Raw genomic sequence first — 19,491 nt, forward strand, 5'->3', positions numbered from 1 at the left:
AACAGAGGATTGGCAATAGGTGAGGAGAACACCTGGTATCTGCACCATAGAGATGTACCATGGTTGGTGTGATCAGAGGGTTACTTTGAGACTTTTACTTGTAAGCAGAAGTTTAGGGAAACAAAGCATTTTTATGATTGCACAATTTTATTTTTTGCTTTTCTGAAATATATAATCTTTTTTTGCTGATGTCAAGCGCAATAATGTTTCTTCTGATTCCTAGGACTTTCTGTGTCAGATAGAGCGGTACTGTAAACAGTGTCACTTGACCACACCAATAACCTTTCCTCCAGAACATCCAGTTGAAGAAGTAGGCCGTCTGCTGCTGTGCTGTCTATTGAAACATGAAGATTTAGGTATGCTGGATGTTAGAGTGGGTGTAAAAGAAAAAAACAAAGTTGATTAAGGAGGCTTTCAACCTGGTTAGGCCATCGATATCAGATCAGTGGTGGTGGGGCTTTTGGCACCTATGGCGATCATCCGCTTGATTTCGTTGCAGCCCCTTCACTTTTTTCCAGGCGTATTTCCATACTTGTAGTAGAGAAGGTGTCTGGTACTGCTGCTTAGTTACTGAAGCTGCAGCAGCCCACATATCTACTATCAGTACCAAGCTGTGACAGGGATGTGGCCTCTTATAGCTGATCAGCAGTGGTGCAGAGAATTGGACCTGCACCGATCTGATATCCATGGCCTGTTCTTAGAAAAAAACCTTGGTTTTGTATCTATAGACCTTTGGATATGTAATCCAATGTTGAGCTGCAAACCATGATATGATTTTTCTCCTGGCTTAGGTAACATTGCACTATCTATGGTTCATCATGGTGCTTTAAACTTGGATCAAGTAAAGCATAAAACATTACCCAAATCAGTGGTGGACGTGTGTCGGGTTGTATACCAAGCAAAGTGCTCCCTCATAAAGGTTAGTCTTCCCAATGCAGTTCACTATTATGTGTTATATGGAGAGGGTCCAGCACATATGACTTTCCATTTTGTTGCCACTTTTCAGACACATCAAGAACAAGGACGCTCCTACAAAGAAGTGTGTGCTCCAGTCATTGAACGCCTCAGGTTCTTGTTTAATGAGCTTCGTCCTGCCGTGTGTAATGACCTGTCCATCGTGTCAAAGCTGAAGCTCCTCAGCTCCATCCCAAGGTGGAAAAGAATAGTTCAAAGGATCATCAGGGAAAAAAGGAAAAAGAAAGGTATCAATGTAGAAGGAATCTTGGGGTATAAAGGGATTGTCCACTTCACAAAAGCTTCATCTCTGTGTTTTAAATATATAGAATTTGCTAATACTTGTATTTACAAAGACTCCCCGATCATGTGGGACATAGAAAGTTGAATAAAATGATATCTTGATATCTATGATCCAATATCTTATTCCAGAGAAATCCACATTTTTCTTAATATGTAAATGAGCTGTTAAGATCTATTGGCCGGACATAGATCATTTTAAATAAAAGAAAGCATTACCAGTGTGAGATATGTAGCTTAGGAGAGTACAGAGCCGGCAAAAAAAATCTTTACATATAAAATCCACATCATAATTTCACTTTTAAAAAGTGTACACAATGGGGGAGATAATAAAAAACTGTCTAATATTAAAGCTGGCTTTGTTGCAAATATCAACCAATCAACGCTCAGTTTTCACTTCTCTGGTAAAGCGAAAGCTGCACTCTGATTGGTTGTTATGTGCAGCTCAGCCAGTTTTGCTATTAGGCAGTCTTTTATTATCTCCCACAATGGGTCGAAAGAAGCTTAAAATGGAAGAGAAATCCCATGCCTTGACTGCTCGAGAAGGGGGATTCAGTGATTGCTGTAGCTAGAGATCTGGGAGTGTCAAGAGAAGCAATTTATCAACTGAAGCGGTCGGCGGCATCATTGCCTCCTGGGATGGTACCGCAGAGGAAGTCAGGCTCTGGCGCACCTAAGAAGACTTCACCAAGGACTGATAAGCTTCTGAAGCGTGAAGTGATGTCACATCCTTCTATAACTGCCATTGAACTAAAAAACAAGTACCCTATGCTCCTCCAGAACATCGAAACTAGGACAATTCATCACCGCCTGCAGAAGGACCTGGGTCTACCAAGTTGCCGTGCCGCAAAGAAGCCCCTGCTCACAGCAGCAATGAAGAAAAGGCTTGCCTTTTGTAAGAAATATCAAGATTGGACATCTGAAGAGTGGAAGAAAGTGATGTTTAGTGATGAGAGCACTTTCAGCCTGGTCAGGGGAGGTTCAAAGGTTGTGCGTCGACCCAGCAGCATCAACAATCTAAAGGAGGTGCTGAAGACACTGTGGGTAAACATGGACTTCACATACTTAGCCAGCCTTGCTAAATCCATGCCTAAATGACTGCAGATGGTGATAAAATGTAAGGGTGACATGACCAAATACTAATTGTAATAAAATATCCACAATAAAACACTTGAATCCATTTGAATATTAAGATTTTGTGGTTTCATTGAACTTGTAAAGATTTTTTTTTGGCGTCACTGTAGACTGTCAGTCATTACATGTCTCATACTGGTAACTCCCCATATCATTTTAAAATATGCTTTGGAGGCAGATTCTCAGAAAGATCTCTGCTCGTACTTATATCCATAAACCATGTCTTCTCTAGTACCCAAAAAATCTGAATCTGCTGATGTAGACGATACTAAAATTGGTAATGAAGAAGGGGAACAAGAAGAGTCATTTGTTGTGCCATCTAGTCCGTTATCGGTGGATAAGAAGCCCCCATCACTAAAGTCTCCTAAGGTGTGTGTGTATATAGCATGTGCATCTCGTCTGGGATTTCCCATTACTCGTATCCGCTTTCTGTATGTTCAGGTTCATATCTTAAACTATACACTATAAATATAAGTAAGACTCCAACCACATTGTCATAAGGGTGTAATTTATTTATTTATTTATTTTATATATATATATATATATATATATATATATATATATATATATTATAAAAAAAAATTGAGCTCCTTTTTATGAATGAGGCCATATACTTATTTTAGGATTAGTAATATTTTTAATATTTTTTTTTTTTCTGTCAACGGTCCTGTAGTACCAGCTCAGAATTAGTTAATTGATTTCGGCATTAAATACATTTTGGTTACCTACTTTTTGTGCATTTCCCTTTTTTGTAAATAGGATAAATGGCAGCCAATTTTGAGCTCTGTTACTAGAGTCCATAAATACAAGTGGCTCAAGCACAGCGTCCAGGGTACATACCCACAGTCTGCCTTGCTGAGCACCGTCATGGAGTTTGCCTTGAAGGAGGAACCTGTTGATGTAGAAAAAATGAGGAAATGTCTTCTAAAACAGGTGAGTTATGTCTCTGGCTCCGATCTGTACAGATTTCTTATGTTCTATACTTTAAACACAACTTGTTTACCGATTAGATCCTCATACCTTCACCTTTTATTACACATGCTATCAATGAGGTTATTAACGGTTGTTGAGGAATGTTCTTCCATGCTGAATTCACTTGGGCATGCAAATCACCAAGATCCACTGCTGGCAGCTCCTTTTGCAGTTGCCAACCAATGACATTCCAGATGTCTTCGATGGGAGACAAGTCCGGAGATGCAGGAGGCCATGGAAGCACATTTAGGCTACTCACAGTAGCACGAGCAACATGCAGCCTTACATGTTGTGTTGAAAACAGCACCTGGTACTCCTTGGAGAAATAGTCATACCACTGGATCCATGATTGATCCATTCTGTGCTGCAAGTGAAGTTAGACATCACACTGTGTATATACAAATCGTTGGAAAGTGTTTACAAGACGTTGGGCTAAGAGCCAGAAGCTGAGCTACAGATGTTCCATTGACGTCACACCACCACTCTCAAAGGCTATCATGGTGCAGAGCAAGACTCGAATGGAGGTCTCTTCTCTTCAGACACGAGTCTCGCTTTTGTCTTGAATGCAATGATAGCCAGAGATGACTCTGGAGACCACGTGGGCAATGCCATGAAGAGGCATTGCCACATCGGTCGTACTTGAGGGATTATAGTGTGGGGTGGCAAATCGAACGGTAGCCAGAACCTCTAGTGTTCATTTCAGGTACACTTGCAGCTTTGTGTTACATTGATTTGGTCGTGGGACCAGTGGTACGCACTTTTCTCCCAAGAGGAGCCTTTTTTTCAAAACTACAACGCCATGCTGCATGTTGCTCGTGTTACAGTGTGCAGCCTGTATGGCCTGAACACACAATCATGGCCTGCAGCATTTCTGGACTGGTTTCCCATTGAGCACATTTGGGACGTCCTTGATCAGCTATTGCAAAGGGATCTGCCAGCAGTGGATCTTGCTGATTTGTGTGCCCAAGTGCATTCAGCATGGCAGAACATTTCTCAGACAACCATTAATAACCTCATTGATAACATGACAAGACTGTTAAATACGGGTATTACTGGTATTACTGCATGTGGTGCTCATACTTGATGATCAATAAATTGAAATGTTTTGAAAATGTTATTTCCATTTTTCAACATTTACATATCATTAACTTGTCTATCAATCCTGTGATTTCCATTTGTCCTCAACTTTTCATTCTTGATGTTATAATTTCAATGTTTAGTTGCTGTGTATATTGCATATTTTTATTATGCTTTTCTGCTGCTGGTTTGCAATAGAATTGCGCCTTGTGGACATATCCGACGGATGATATCGAATGGTCTCAAACATAATAGTCCTCATTTTTTTGCAGCTGGAAAGAGCAGAGGTTCGTCTAGAAGGTATCGACACCATGCTTAAATTGGCTGCAAAAAGCTTCTTACTTCCGTCTGTCCAATATGCAATGTTTTGCGGCTGGCAGCGACTTGTCCCTGAAGGAACCAATTTAAGGTATCTTTTAATGGTTTGTTTTTTGCTTTGCTGCAGTTATTGTGTGCGGTTTCGATATTTTAGCTTTTCCTTATATTACAGTGAACCTCTCACAGACTGTTTGAAGGATGTTGACCTCATTCCACCCTTTAATCGTATGCTGCTCGAGGTGACCTATGGAAAGCTTTACGCCTGGGCCATACAGAATATAAGAAATATACTACTTGATGCTACTAGTAGATTTAAAGATATGGGTAAGTGTATTTGTGTTCTAGTAAATTCTGCGTTATGTTTATATGGTTCTTGCTGGATCCTAATTGTTGATGCTATTGTAGGTATCCAGCCTGTTCCTCTGCAGACCATCACCAATGAGAATCCCTGTGGACCAAGCCTGGGGACCATTCCACAAGCCCGATTCCTGTTGGTTATGCTTAACGTGCTGACACGTCAGCATGGCGCAAACAGCCTTAACTTGCTAGTCAATTCTGGCATGCTGGCTTTGACTCAAACCATGATCCGGCTAATTGGTATGAATGCAGATTTTATTTATTTCTTTTTTTTGCAGCAGAATATTATCTATATTATATAATTTTGTAATGTAGAAAAATAACCTATACTAGATAGAACTGGGAAACAAGAAGGGCATTCAAAAAGCTTTAGTGTAGTATGCTTGGATTTTTTGCATTATTTTTAATCACAAGGGTATGTTCACATGAGACGTATTTGATACAGAATTTCCTCAGCAAATTAAGTGGCAATGTCAGCACTTAATTGTGCAAATATCGCTGTGGCATTCACGATCTTCCTCCGCAGCATAAATTTGACATATTGAGGTGCCAAACTTCATAAAATGTTATCAACTACACTGATGCAATAATACACAGCAAACTCATCATCTAGAAATGCCATTTTGCCGCAAATAAGTCCCATGTGCACAAGATCTTAAGGGTTTGGAGGATCTTCACAATTGTTGACGAGCAGGGCCTCTGTATAGAATAGCTCACTTTTTTTTTTTTTTTTTTGTCCAGGTCCTAGTTCTGACAACTGTGAAGAAGACTCTAGTACAAGCTTGTTAGGTGCCTCTGCCACTGTTTTGGAGGAGTCAAGAAAGGAAGCGGCACCAGTTCAGATACCCGCCTCTGGACCAGAACTTGCGGCTATGATGAAGTTTGGGACGAGAGTGATGAGGGGAGTAGACTGGAAATGGGGAGACCAGGTATGCAATTTTTCCATTTGCCAGGCAACCCAAAATTTAATTCTCATTTAACATTTTAAAGAATGTATAATTTTGCAGTATTTATCACAGCTGTCTAACCATAAAACCACTAAGCAGCAGATTTTCCAGATAGATATTCCTCATTGTATCACAATACCTGCATTATAGATGGGATATTTTGAAGATGCTATGCAGAGAATCTGTAGCATAAATTCCCACAATGGATATCATAGAATGTTAGAGTTGGAAGGGACCTCCATGGTCATCGTGTCCAACGCCCTGCTCAATGCAGGAGTCACTAAACCATCTCCGACGCCTAATATGTCCACTTACTGTTCTAGTTAGCATTCATTTCTGGAAAAAATCTTAAAATGTATAAACATGCCTATTGTTCAAGGATGGTCCTCCTCCGGGACTTGGTCGTGTCATCGGAGAGCTAGGAGAAGATGGCTGGATCAGAGTACAGTGGGACACAGGCAGTACAAATTCCTACAGAATGGGAAAAGAAGGGAAATATGACTTGAAACTGACGGAGCCCCCTCCAGCTTCTCAACCCATGGCAGATGACTCTGATACTGAGGATGACTCCGGTGAACTTTTCTATTTTTTTTCTACCTGTAATATGTTTTAATGTTTTTGATATTTTCATCTAATCAGTGTTTCTTTGGGCTTTTCCTATCTTTTAGAGGGAGAACAGGTGGACAGGAATTTACACCCTACCTCCATGATGCTGATGAGCACCGTAAACTTTCTCCAAAATCTGTGCCTCTCAGCCGCTGTCAATGCAGAGATTATGCAACCAGAAGCAACCAGGACTCTTTGTGGCTTGCTACGTATGCTGGTAGAGAGTGGCACTATGGATAAAACGCGTAGGTAGAACCTACAACTGCAGAATGGTTAAAAAAATAATATATAAACTCCAAGAAGCATATGTCATCCTAGCATAATTCTCTGCCTGTCTTTTTCAGCTTCTTCCTCACACAGAGTGGTATATAAGGAGCAGCATAAGAGCTGGTGCACACTGGGATTTATTCGTAGCATCGCTCTCATGCCACAGATGTGTAGTACCTTGAGTATGTCACAGTGGATTGCGCTACTAATGAAAATTGTTGAAGGTCCAGAGTCTTTTACGGCAGCTTCATTACAGCGTCAGGTATCCTGGGCTACCTTTTTTTTTTTTTTTTTTTTTTTTTAATAAATAACTCTTACATGGTATTGATCATTCCAGGACCCTCTCGCTCCCTAAACAGTTGACTTTACTGGGGAAAGCCACTTCCAGGAAGTTGTATCTCCTGCAGCCACATAGATGGCACAGCACTTGGACAAAGGAGACCACATTCTTATATCTAACCACTGTAACCACAGAGCCACGGTGTTTAGATAGATAGATATATATATACACACTAGTTTTATCTATTTTCTCCCATTACCTATTTCAGATTCTTGCTATTCGATTATTGCAAGCAGTCCTCCCTTCATGGGACAAGAATGAAAGGTCAATGGACATGAAGCTTCTTGTTGAGAAGCTTTTCTGCTTTCTGGGAAGCCTCCTGACTACCTGCTCTTCGGACATCCCTCTTCTTAGAGGTAAGCGCAGAGCTGCGCTATCGCGTTACTCCTTACCTTGTTTTATCGTTCTGAAAGCGCTGATCTTCTTCTGTTTCTTCATAGAATCCACCCTCCGAAGACGAAAAACTCGGCCCCAGGCGTCCTTGACTGCGACTCACAGCAGCACGTTGGCAGAGGAGATTGTGGCGTTACTTCGTACTCTTCATTCGCTGAATCAGTGGAATGGCCTCATAAACAAGTACATCAATGCTCAGCTCAGCTCTGTCTCTACCATTTTTGAGGGAAAGCGCATTGATGCTGTAAGTACAAATCCATTTTAATCACAGTAAGTATATTGTAACCTTACAGCACAATTGGCGTACAGACTCTTTCATAGCAAGATACAAACACTAGAAATTTTGCATTTTCATATAATGTTCCTATGAACAGACAGAGTAATACCTGACTAATTATATTTATAAATAATTTCATGAAATGATTCCTCTTAGCATGATCTGATTTTTGTTTTATATGCAAATGCAATAAAATAAATGCAATAAATGCACATTTCATCTTATTCATGGAGATGTATCAGAAATGCATAAAAAAATAAAATGTATCAAAAATGCTTAAAAAGAAAACACAATCCTTCTGTGCTATCTTTTGTAAGAAAATAAATAATAAAAAACTGACAATAGAATGCATGACTGTATGGCGTTATATATTAACCCTATAGACTAGCAGCCAAACTCTGTTTGGCTGCCTTAGGCTATTGTTCACACTTTCGTTTTTGCAGCGTTTTTTTTATGCAAATTTTAAGCTGCGTCTTACAGGACCAGCAAAGCTTTTTGCAAACTGCAGCATGTCACTTCTTTCAGCGATTTTTCATCATTTTTGCAACACTTTCTCACCCATAGGAAGCAATGGGTAAGTGAAAAAACGCAGGTACAGCATGTGAAACCCATTTATATTTGTGATCTTCCCAAGTTTAAAAACCTAATGTCTTGGTATGGTCACCTGAGATGGCAGTTAGTATTAGTACAGTATAATTAAATTAGTGATATGTATAAAGTAAACCTTGCCTGACCAAAGTGTGAAAGTAAACTTGTGTCCTACAAAATCAATTCTCTGGCAAAACTATTCCAGAGCAATGCACCTACCATTTGTAATTGTTTTTTTTTTCATGAACTTTTGTTCAGAATAGTCACTGTTTTTTCAGACTTAAAAAAAATCTTTTTTCTCTAAATAATTTGATCAAATTTCCTTTTTTCCAAAAGTGGTTTTATGGTTTCACAAAGGTCTTGCCTGGTGACCTGTGTTCATTCTCCTATGGTGGAAGCAAAGCTCAACTTTGGGATCCTAAAAATGCAGCAAAACCTGCTTCTTGTAAGCAGCTTCCTTACTGCCAAGAGCGCAGGTTTTGCCTGCAGGAAAAAACGCAGCAAAAGAACAAGATGTCTACCCAGCAGTAACGCTATGTTCACAACAATATTGGGTCCTGCTAATAAGACTGAACCCTCCAGAAAAGTTCAGGTTTTGTACTCTCTATGCCTAATTGAAGTTAAAAGGGGGTTCACATTTAAGCCCGCAGCAGTCAGGAATGATAAGCAAAAGAACTGCCGAGTGCTATTTAGATACGTTCAGGTTTTATGCGTCTTTGATTAATTATATTGCCTAACCGTGGCAACCTCTTCTTAAGGTGGTCTGGCTTCTGAAGCCCCTAAGGCATCAGCTGTCCTTGCTGAAGGGCGGGGTATTGTGGTCATGTATGTTCTGCTGGAGCTATCGATAGAGGGACACCCAAATAGTGAGAACACCATTTTATCTACAATAAATACAAAAAAATGCATCCAATATAATAAAAAAGTACTAATTCTAAATTATCTCTTTAATGCACATTGCATGGTAAGTACAAAATTGTACAATGTTGTGTATTTTTATGCCGCATTGTTGCAATTTACTGCCATTGTTAAAACCTATAATGGTGCAGACTTTCCGTCACTGTGAGATAATCTTGGTCCCAGATGTACAAAGCTCCATTTCTTCACAAGATCGCCCTAAATTCTGTGTATGAGCAGAAGTGAATAATGCTTTCTTTCACTGGATGTGAATTCATGTCCTAGAAGTATGGTTTCTTGCCTATGTGACCATCTCTTTCTATCTGCCGCTTTTAGCATGCCGTGTTGGAGGATTACTTCCCAGACTCGGAAAACCCTGAAGTTCGTAGCCTGATGGCCGTTCTGGCTGTGATCGGTGGCATAGACAGTCGTTTACGTCTCGGGGGACAGGTGTTACATGATGAGTTTGGAGAGGGTACTGTGACGCGAATCACTCCAAAGGGAAAAATCACAGTCCAGTTCCATGACGCGCGCACCAGCCATATTTGCCCTTTAAACCACCTTCACCCAGTAAGTGGAGTTATTCCTGTTGTGAAAGTGACGTTGTATTTTCCTGCGTGGGTCTTGTTCTGTCTTCTCCTTGTGTAATATAATGCACATGTTTTGTTCCTGCATTTCACTTTTGTTTTAATCTTCTAGCTGCCTGTGGTGCCATTTTGTGTGAACAACTTGCCTTTTGCTGATCCAATGCTGTCTGTCTGGGCACAGCTGGTAAACCTGGCGGGGTGCAAGCTGGAAAAGCACAGGATGAAGAAGTCTCCCAGTCAGGGGCTCGCAGGTAAAGTCCACTTGCATTCTGCATCTATGGCAGAATGGATAGCCCTAAGTAGTATAATTTTGTAGTGCCGGTAAATCGCAGCATGGTCCACATCATTATAGAAAAGTGATGAACCATTTACCCCCTGTTCTGCTCGTATGCACCATCTTTGAAATGCTGCCTTTATGACCTCGGCTACTTGTTAGGAAAATGCAGCGTGCCTTGGAACTTTAGGAGTGATTATTGTGATTGAAAATGATTATCCTGTCGATAAAAGGAAGCTTTGACAGCATGGGGAGAGGATTAAATTGATTGTCTCCTTCCAGGGAAAGACATTATAATCAAGCTCCGCTCAGCTTTGAGCTACAAATAGCATCCTATTCTGTTTACTACTTGTAAGAAGTCATCTCAGCAGCTCTGTAATGCCTCCGCTTATTGCGCCTTTTAATTCATTCTTTTACAGACCAAGTTGATCTGGACCGGTTGAGGTGTCAGCAGCTGAAGCTTTACATACTGAAGGCTGGTTGGGCCCTTCTATCTCATCAAGACCGACTGAGGCAGATCTTATCTCAGCCATCAGTACAGGAAGCCGGACTAATTCCAGCTGGTATGGTCACCTATACTTTCCCACAAAATGTTTTACTTTAAAGCACTGCATATAGCAGTTTGGACAGTGCATCATATCAATTTAGTTTATAATTAGACGTTTACGTAGTCTCCTGATGTGTTATATAGTTTTTTTTGCAGTCTATATGAATAAAGTGAGTAGTAACTAAGCATTATTACAAGATTATGGGGATTTTTTTAAAGCAGTACGCCAAGTTGCCAACAATATTTTGGCCTGTTTAGTGCAACATAGACTTATTAAATAAAATCTAGAAACATTTTTTATACCTGTTTTAGTTAATGTGCTAGTTCATTATGTCATACAAATCAGGTTCCTTCTGTCTCTCTCATATGGTTCCCTTAATAAAGACTTTGTTTTTCCAGATGTCTCTAGATGTGCACAGGAGACAGTCTCATCACTTCAGTTTTGCTTATTTCTGATGATAGCGAGAGTTAGATCATAGACCTAAAACTACTATCCCCTAACTCACACTATAGAATCTGTGTATTCTATGTGATGCAGTTGCACCCAGTCTCTCATGCCACCTGCTTGTGATGGGTTTCTACCTGTAAGCTTTTGCAAGCAGGAGGCAGGTAGGCCAGTGTGAATCTACATGTTATAGTTAACACTGGAGATTTTACTTAAAGCATGCACAAATCATATAGACAGTATAATTCAGAGCAGTTTAATAACTTATCTTTGTATGAACTGACCTAATTACTAATATATATATAATATATTATTTTTTTTTAAATGGGTGGACACGGAACAAGATAGCAGTGCTATGTAAAGAGGGGGGTAGATGAGCTGCAAGGAGGAATTTGATAAGTTATCAACCCGCAGGTTCTTATAAGTCAGAGACTGACCACCTTTCTATACAGGAAAGCGTTTATGGGGCTGGAAATCAGACTGGAGATCATATAACACACCTAAAATTAAAGGTTCAAAATGTATGTATGCAACTGAGCGGGGAAAAACTGATTGTTTAGCAAGAATATTGCTGGTGAGTTACCAGTATAGGTGCAAAAACATAGCTGGAGTAATACTTTAAAAGTAGTGCTAAAGAAAGGTGTAGCAGTCCCCCCCAAACAATCAATGGGGTTTTAATTTGAGCATCTGCCAATTAAGAGCAGGTTTAGAATTGATTATTGTGGGCAAATGCACCAATTTCCCAGTATCTTCATCTGTGTTACCCATTAAAGCAGCATTATAGGCCTTGGCAATACAACCTGGCTTTGTTGGAACTGTAACTGGTGAACTGTGTTACTTTGTAATGTCTTTATTGTTTGTACACGTCCCTGCTTAATTGTAAAATGCTGCAGAATATATTGGCGCTATATAAATTTAACTAATTTTTAAGCATTTATTTATTGATGGCTTATGGACAGTCGTATGCTTACATTTTTATCCTTCATGCGAGGAGTATCTAAACTTTTTTAAAATATATTTTTCCTTCAAGATGAAGGTGCTGCAGCCTCTCCAGACTTTGCAGATATGTCTCCAGAGGGACCACAGCCTCCGATGATATTGTTACAACAGTTACTTACTGCAGCCACACAGCCATCGCCAGTGAAAGCGATATTTGACAAGCAGGAGCTGGAGGTAAATTCCTAATTTCTAGCATTTTCATCATGAAATATCATGTTATGTGTTGAGTTATGTCCTGACTTTGCATTTTCTCCTCTTCAGGCCGCAGCACTGGCAGTTTGTCAGTACTTGGCAGTGGAGTCCACACATCCATCATCTCCTCTCTTTGATGACTTCTGCAGTTCAAGTGAAGTCTCTTCCCCTGTGACTGTGCAGCACATCTGCCCGGCAAAAGTGAAAAAGCGGAAACCATCTCCCATACCACCTGTCCCAATTGTTGTACAACTGATGGAAATGGGCTTTCAAAGGAAAAACATTGAGTTTGCTCTCAAGTCACTGTCAGGTGCATCTGGAACTGCTTCAAGTTCTCCAGGTACATGGCCGTATCCATCTTAGGCTAAGATTGCAATTGAACGGCTTCTTTTTACTTGTAATCATCCATATAAAAAAAAAAAAAAAAAAAAAAAAAATATATATATATATATATATATATATATATATATATATATATATATATATATATATATATATATATATATATATATATATATATATATATATATATATATATATATATATATATATATATAATAATGTCCTTTAAGGGTTGTCCTCAATATTCTTGCTCCTTTGCCTTCTGGTTTCCTGCTTGCCGGGAGGGTGGGCATTCTTGATTATTAATAGTTCAGATCAGCCGCAAAGTTGAGGCACTGGCTGAAACTCACCATACTGAAAGCATCAGGGGAGTGCAAGGGCTCTAAACCTGGCCAAATCCAGCGATCCGGAAAACTCCAGAGCAGCGCTTGCAGATTGTATAGCAAATAGACTAGGTTACTGGCCACCTTTGATGAACTGCAAAGGTTGCCGGTAATCTAGACAAGGAGGAGTAAATGAGTAAACTGTTCGTGGAACCCTTTTTTGATATTTGACATACATGTATGTCACATGCTGGGCACAGGAGTGTGGAGTGGGTTCAGGTTCACCCATGCCCAGCAGATGCCGTCTGTATTTTACAGCCAGTATCTGCATGTAACAGTAGCGATTGCGTGCTGCTGAGGGGTTGCTGTGGCTGCCAGAGGCCCGCTGTGGCTGCCAGAGGCCCGCTGTGGCTGCCATTGTGTGAGGCTGGGCTTCAAAGGAGGCCGTGATTTTACCTTTTATACTGCAATACAGCGGAATTGCCTTGTATGGAGCAAGCAACCAGATGATTGGAGTACCATGGGGAGGTGGGAGGGTCATACTTAAAAAGCTCTATCACATGTCCATGAGCAGGAAAAAAAAAAGTTGCAGGTTTAAGAAATTTAAAAAAAAAAAAAAAAGTAACACTGACAATTTTTTTTTAATTATTATTTATTATTATAGCGCCATTTATTCCATGGCGCTTTACATGTGAAAAAGGGGTATAATACGAGAACAATTACAATAATCTTGAACAGAAAGTGACAGCGACTGGTACAGGAGGAGCGAGGACCCTGCCCGCGAGGGCTCACAATCTACAATCACAAATTTCTAAACTTTTTATTCTCCACTTAAATAATTTGAATAAATAAATAACTCTGTACAAGTTTGATGTCGCCGTAATTGTACTGAACTGTTGTAAGGTCATTTTCACTGTACAATTAACACTGTAAAAACAAATGCAGATTTTTTTTTTTCACGGTTTCCCCCACACTTAGAATTTTTTCCCCAGTACATTGTATGGTAAAATGAATATCATCATTCAAAGCCACAGCCCGTTTTGCAAAAAACAAACCCTCATATTGCTATCCCAACATAAAAATAAAATGGTTAAAGGGAATCTGTCGGCAGGCTTTTGCTATCTCATCTGAGAGCAGCGTGATGTAGGCAGAGACCCTGAATCCAAAGATGTTTCACTTAGATTACTGGGTGCAGCTGTTCCCACAGAGTTCTTATATTTAGGATGCAGCAGAGCTGAGAAAGCTAACCCCGCCCACATCAAGCTCTGTGTATACAAGCTGTAGACAGTGAGCTGCTGATCATAGGAGGGTGTGGAGTGCTGCTGTAGTCCAGACGACGATGATCACCAGGCGATAAAACCTTAAAACCTTCAGTTTAAGTAAGCAGCACACAGCCTTACATGTGACACATCATTGAAGTCTGTGATTTAACCCCTACGTTATGCTGTCCTCAGATTACATGGCAAAAAAACAGCTCTTGGAAGAGGAGTGGAGGACACCAAAGTGCAAAGATGAAAATTTTTTATGGCGGGAAGGGGCTGAAAATCCCTCATTTTTTGAGAATGGAGAGGATTTTTAATAAGGGTTGAGATGCAAAGTTGGTTGTTTATATTTCATACCTGCTTGCTAGACCTGGTGCTAACACACAAGCTGGCAGACCGCCACATGTGGCTTTCGAGTCGCAGTGTGGAGACGCCTGTATTAAAGGAATACTTGTGTTTTTTTTTTTCTTACATTTCAAGATTTTTTTTTTTTTCTTGTGAGCGATTTATAGAAGTGTATTTTCTTGTTACTAGACAGCTTTCCAATGTAAATTTGCTGTCCAAACTATTGAACTATCCAGACAAGACTCATACCTCCTTCTCCTCCAACATGTCCATAGGGGTAACAAGGTGCCAGGGTAATATATGATGGCTGACAAAGTTAGAAAGACTGTGTGGTATTAACTTGGTCCTCTGATTTTAGGGGTGGAGGCATTAGTTGGATGGTTGCTGGATCACCCCGACATCCAGGTGACCGAGCTGTCCGATTTTGAAACGGCCTCTGAAGAGTCAGATGAAGAGGTGGTGGAAGAAGTGGAGGAGCTAGAAGCTGCATATCCCGATGTTAGTATTGACTAAGCCTCCTTATTATTAGGGATACATTTCCTGGTATTTGTCAGTTGGGTATTTTGTAACTTCTTACCTTTTGATGTTGGTTATGCCATTGAGTTGTTTCCATATGTTACATACTTGACTTTTTTCTTCTTTACCTTTATCCCCTCCAGTCTAACGGTGCAGTTGTGACCGAGAGTCAGACTTACAAGAAAAGAGCAGACTTTTTAAGCAATGATGATTATGCCGTCTACGTGAGGGAGAACATTCAGGTAGGTTACATCCATATTTGGTTCTTTTGGAATTATAGGGTTGGGTATGAAAAATTCAGATCTTCTTTTACATTTGGTAATTACAGGAGATGTTTGCAGGTCTGTAATACTGTGTATGTTTTAAGGTTGGCATGATGGTGAGATGTTGTCGGACATATGAAGAAGTTTGTGAAGGAGATGTGGGGAAAGTCATTAAGTTAGACCGTGATGGGCTCCATGACTTGAATGTTCAATGTGACTGGCAGCAAAAAGGTGGAACCTACTGGGTGCGATATATCCATGTGGAGCTTCTGGGTCAGTCTTCCTTCCTTTCTATGTATATGGCAGGCTGGTGTATGGGAGACGGGATAGAAGTAACCACTACTTTCTTATACTCCGCAGGTTTTCCTCCACAAAGCTCCCATTCCCACATCAAGATTGGTGATAAAGTGAGAGTGAAGGCTTCGGTTACAACACCCAAATATAAATGGGGTTCTGTTACTCACAGGAGTGTGGGTGTCGTTAAAGGTAGAGTACCTTATTCCTGCATTACTAAAATCAAGCCGTTAGTTTTTGCTTACAGTTGTTGCCTATGAATTTTGTATTTTTTTTCTGCAGGGCTCTGTTCACATATCCCGGTGTAAACCGTTTGTAATGGATCCAGTAGTAAAAGAATACTGGATCCATTACAAACAGTATCAGTTTGTTCAATGGGTAATGGATCAGTGTTTACTAATAGGTGAACAACCCTACTGTTCTGCACATTGACGATGCTAAGATGGGTCCGTTATCAGATGCTATATTGGGTGATCATCCGTTATGATCCGTTACTGGTAGACTTCAATGTAGGAAAAAAAAACCTCATCCAGTTGCTGTTTTTTTTTTTTTTTGGTGCCTATTGCCATCTGTTTGACTGCAATCCATGATTGCGTTTTTAATGCAGCTAAACAGAAGACCTTTCAGGACTTTAGTCCCTATTCAAATGAGTAGATAGATCCTTTTTTGAGATTTTTTTGTCATCTCAAAGATGCTCTAAAAACTAAAATAACTCCCGGGCATGTGATCGTAGCCCCCAAAATACTTCATGTTAATGGTATATTTCAAGGATATGGCATCAAAGTCCTATCATTTGGAAGTGACCGAACATGTGTTAGAAGTTACCGGATCAGAAAGCCTTGTGCTCTTTGTTTCTTTAATACACTGTGTGCAGAATTATTAGGCAAGTTGTATTTTAGAGGATTATTTTTATTATTGATCAACAACTATGTTCTCAATCAACCGAAAAGACTCATAAATATCCAAGCTTAATATTTTTGGAAGTTGGAGTGGTTTTTCTTTAGATTTGGCTATCTAAGGAGGATATCTGTTTGTGCAGGTAACTATTACTGTGAAGAATTATTAGGCAACTTAATAAAAACCAAATATAATCCCATCTCACTTGTTTATTTTCACCAGGTAAACCAATATCAGTGCACAAAATTTAGAAATAAACATTTCTGACATGCAAAAACAAAAACCAAAAAAATTAGTGATCAGTATAGCCACCTTTCTTTATGATGACACTCAACAGCCTTCCATCCATAGATTCGGTCAGTTGCTTGATCTGTTTTTGATCCACTTTGCGTGCAGCAGTCACCACAGCCTCCCAGACACTGTTCCCAGAGGTGTACTGTTTTCCCTCTCTGTAGATCTCACATTTTATGATGGACCACAGGTTCTCTATGGGGTTCAGATCAGGTGAACAAGGGGGCCTTGTCATTATTTTTTCTTCTTTTAGACCTTTACTGGCCAGCCACGCTGTGCAGTAGTTGGATGCATGTGATGGAGCATTGTCCTGCATGAAAATCATGTTTTTCTTGAATGATACCGACTTCTTCCTGTACCACTGCTTGAAGAAGTTGTCTTCCAGAAACTGGCAGTAGGTTTGGGAGTTGAACTTCACTCCATCCTCAACCCGAAAAGGTCCCACAAGTTCATCTTTGATGATACCAGCCCATACCAGTACCCCACCTCCACCTTGCTGGCGTCTGAGTCGGAGTGGAGCTCTCTGCCCTTTACTGATCCAGCCTCTGGTCCATCCATCTGGCCCATCAAGAGCCACTCTCATTTCATCAGTCCATAAAACCTTTGAAAAATCAGTCTTCAGACATTTCTTGGCCCATTCTTGATGTTTTATCTTATGTTTCTTGTTCAAAGGTGGTCGTTTTTCAGCCTTCCTTACCTTGGCCATGTCCCTGAATATCGCACACCTTGTGCTTTTTGATACTCCAGTCACGTTGCAGCTCTGAAATATGGCAAAACTGGTGGCGAATGGCATCTTGGCAGCTTCACACTTCATTTTCCTCAATTCATGGGCAGTTATTTTGCACCTTTTTTGGCCAACACGCTTCTTGCGACCCTGTTGGCTATTTGGCTTGAAACACTTAATTGTTCGGTGATCACGCTTCAAAAGTTTGGAAATTTCAAGACTGCTGCATCCCTCTGCAAGACATCTCACAATTTTGGACTTTTCAGAGCCCGTCAAATCTCTCTTCTGACCCATTTTGCCAAAGGAAAGGAAGTTGCCTAGTAATTAAGCACACCTTATATACAACACCCCTCCTCATTACAGAGATGCACATCACCAGATTTACTTAATTGGTAGTTGGCTCTCAAGCCTATGCATCTTGGAGTAGGACAACATGTATAAAAAGTATCATGTGATCAAAATACTCATTTACCTAATAATTCTGCACGCGGTGTAATTCTTGGCACTGTTTCTTCTTTGAGCGCAGTGATCACTATAACAAACTCCCCACATCAATCTCTTCAGTTAAAATGTTTTTGGTCTTAATCGTTATTCAGTTTTTTCTCCTTTATTCAGTGGTGGTGATTTGTGAAACTTCATAAATATTCCAATTATCTTGTATTTTACTGGTAAATGTTTGTAAATAATGAGCAGCATGTTTGTTACTTTGTTAGATCTGTATACTCATGAGGTTCATTTTTACTTCTTCTCTCTGGTAGCATTCAGTGCCAATGGGAAAGATGTGATTGTGGACTTCCCTCAGCAGTCGCACTGGACTGGACTGTTGTCTGAAATGGAATTGGTACCAAGCATCCACCCTGGAGTCACGTAAGTGCCTTCCCCCCCTCTCTTGGTGCCTCATCACGTATTTGTGTCTTTTATTGCAGAAGATCAGAATGGCCCTTATGCACTATATATTATTTTACCTACTCCCCCACCACCCCATGAAAACCTTTTATAGTGGGGGTAATTGACTTAAGTGTTTACCCCAGAATTTTGGTACAGAGCACCTTAAATCACAATGTTTTTGCGCAGCTCAGAAGTTGTGCAAAAATATTGCGACATTTGACAGTTACACACCAGTCTCAAGCAGCTATGTCAGTATGGCAGTAGCAAGGGTGGAGCGGGGTATGGCTACGCTCGCACTTAAAAATTCCGTAACATCATGAATTTTATGGCATAACTTACTCAAGTGTGCTAAGTCTCTGACTGGCGCTGATTTCTGGCAGCAGCCCAGCATGCCGGGTGACAGATGTGCCTAATAATTAAGTGGCGTGTGCTGCTTAATGAATTAGGCGCACTGTACTCCTGTGATCCCCTTCAGTAGACTCCTTTTCCCCTTGACCTTTTGTGTGCTGTCTCAAGCAAAGTCAGGCGCCTGTAACATCCTTCTTTATAGCAGAGTTTGAAAAAATCATATCCTGTAAGTCATTGGTGTAACAAGGAGCAGGCTCTCTTTTCTGCTTTCTTAGAAAGTTGCTTATAAGATAAAGCTCTTAAGGAAAAAGACAACTCCTAATGGCTATGTGCTCCTTTTCTTTGCTTGCAGTCTAAAGTAAAGAAATTTAAAAGGGATCTGTCACCATTTTTTTTTCAATACAAATCAATCTTACACTTGTTGAGGCTAGTGTACTGACTTTGGAATTCCATTTTACATTGGCTGTGTAATCCTTATATTGTGATGTCCAGCTATAGAATGAAATGGCTCATGGGACCAAGTGTGT

At 40.2% G+C, this 19,491-nt stretch overlaps 1 protein-coding gene across 3 annotated transcripts in view; it reads left to right on the forward strand.

The window, feature by feature from the left end:
• Positions 1-19,491, forward strand: part of HERC2 (HECT and RLD domain containing E3 ubiquitin protein ligase 2) — a 164,430-nt gene that overhangs the window by 61,226 nt on the left and 83,713 nt on the right. For all 3 annotated transcript variants that reach the window (XM_073664526.1, XM_073664527.1, XM_073664528.1), the window contains exons 28-51: positions 224-356; positions 792-919; positions 1,007-1,202; positions 2,621-2,757; positions 3,148-3,321; positions 4,710-4,846; positions 4,928-5,079; positions 5,161-5,352; positions 5,854-6,041; positions 6,439-6,631; positions 6,728-6,910; positions 7,010-7,194; positions 7,481-7,628; positions 7,713-7,909; positions 9,764-9,997; positions 10,127-10,265; positions 10,708-10,851; positions 12,311-12,453; positions 12,541-12,811; positions 15,102-15,241; positions 15,403-15,501; positions 15,627-15,795; positions 15,883-16,008; positions 18,487-18,595. In XM_073664526.1, coding sequence (XP_073520627.1) covers positions 224-356; positions 792-919; positions 1,007-1,202; positions 2,621-2,757; positions 3,148-3,321; positions 4,710-4,846; positions 4,928-5,079; positions 5,161-5,352; positions 5,854-6,041; positions 6,439-6,631; positions 6,728-6,910; positions 7,010-7,194; positions 7,481-7,628; positions 7,713-7,909; positions 9,764-9,997; positions 10,127-10,265; positions 10,708-10,851; positions 12,311-12,453; positions 12,541-12,811; positions 15,102-15,241; positions 15,403-15,501; positions 15,627-15,795; positions 15,883-16,008; positions 18,487-18,595 — 3,917 coding nt within the window. The remainder of the gene's footprint in view (positions 1-223; positions 357-791; positions 920-1,006; positions 1,203-2,620; positions 2,758-3,147; positions 3,322-4,709; positions 4,847-4,927; positions 5,080-5,160; positions 5,353-5,853; positions 6,042-6,438; positions 6,632-6,727; positions 6,911-7,009; positions 7,195-7,480; positions 7,629-7,712; positions 7,910-9,763; positions 9,998-10,126; positions 10,266-10,707; positions 10,852-12,310; positions 12,454-12,540; positions 12,812-15,101; positions 15,242-15,402; positions 15,502-15,626; positions 15,796-15,882; positions 16,009-18,486; positions 18,596-19,491) is intronic.

Source organism: Phyllobates terribilis, unplaced genomic scaffold, assembly GCF_046119375.1.
Source record: "Phyllobates terribilis strain yellow unplaced genomic scaffold, ASM4611937v1 Scaffold_2__4_contigs__length_985480577, whole genome shotgun sequence".
Lineage (NCBI taxonomy): Eukaryota > Metazoa > Chordata > Amphibia > Anura > Dendrobatidae > Phyllobates > Phyllobates terribilis.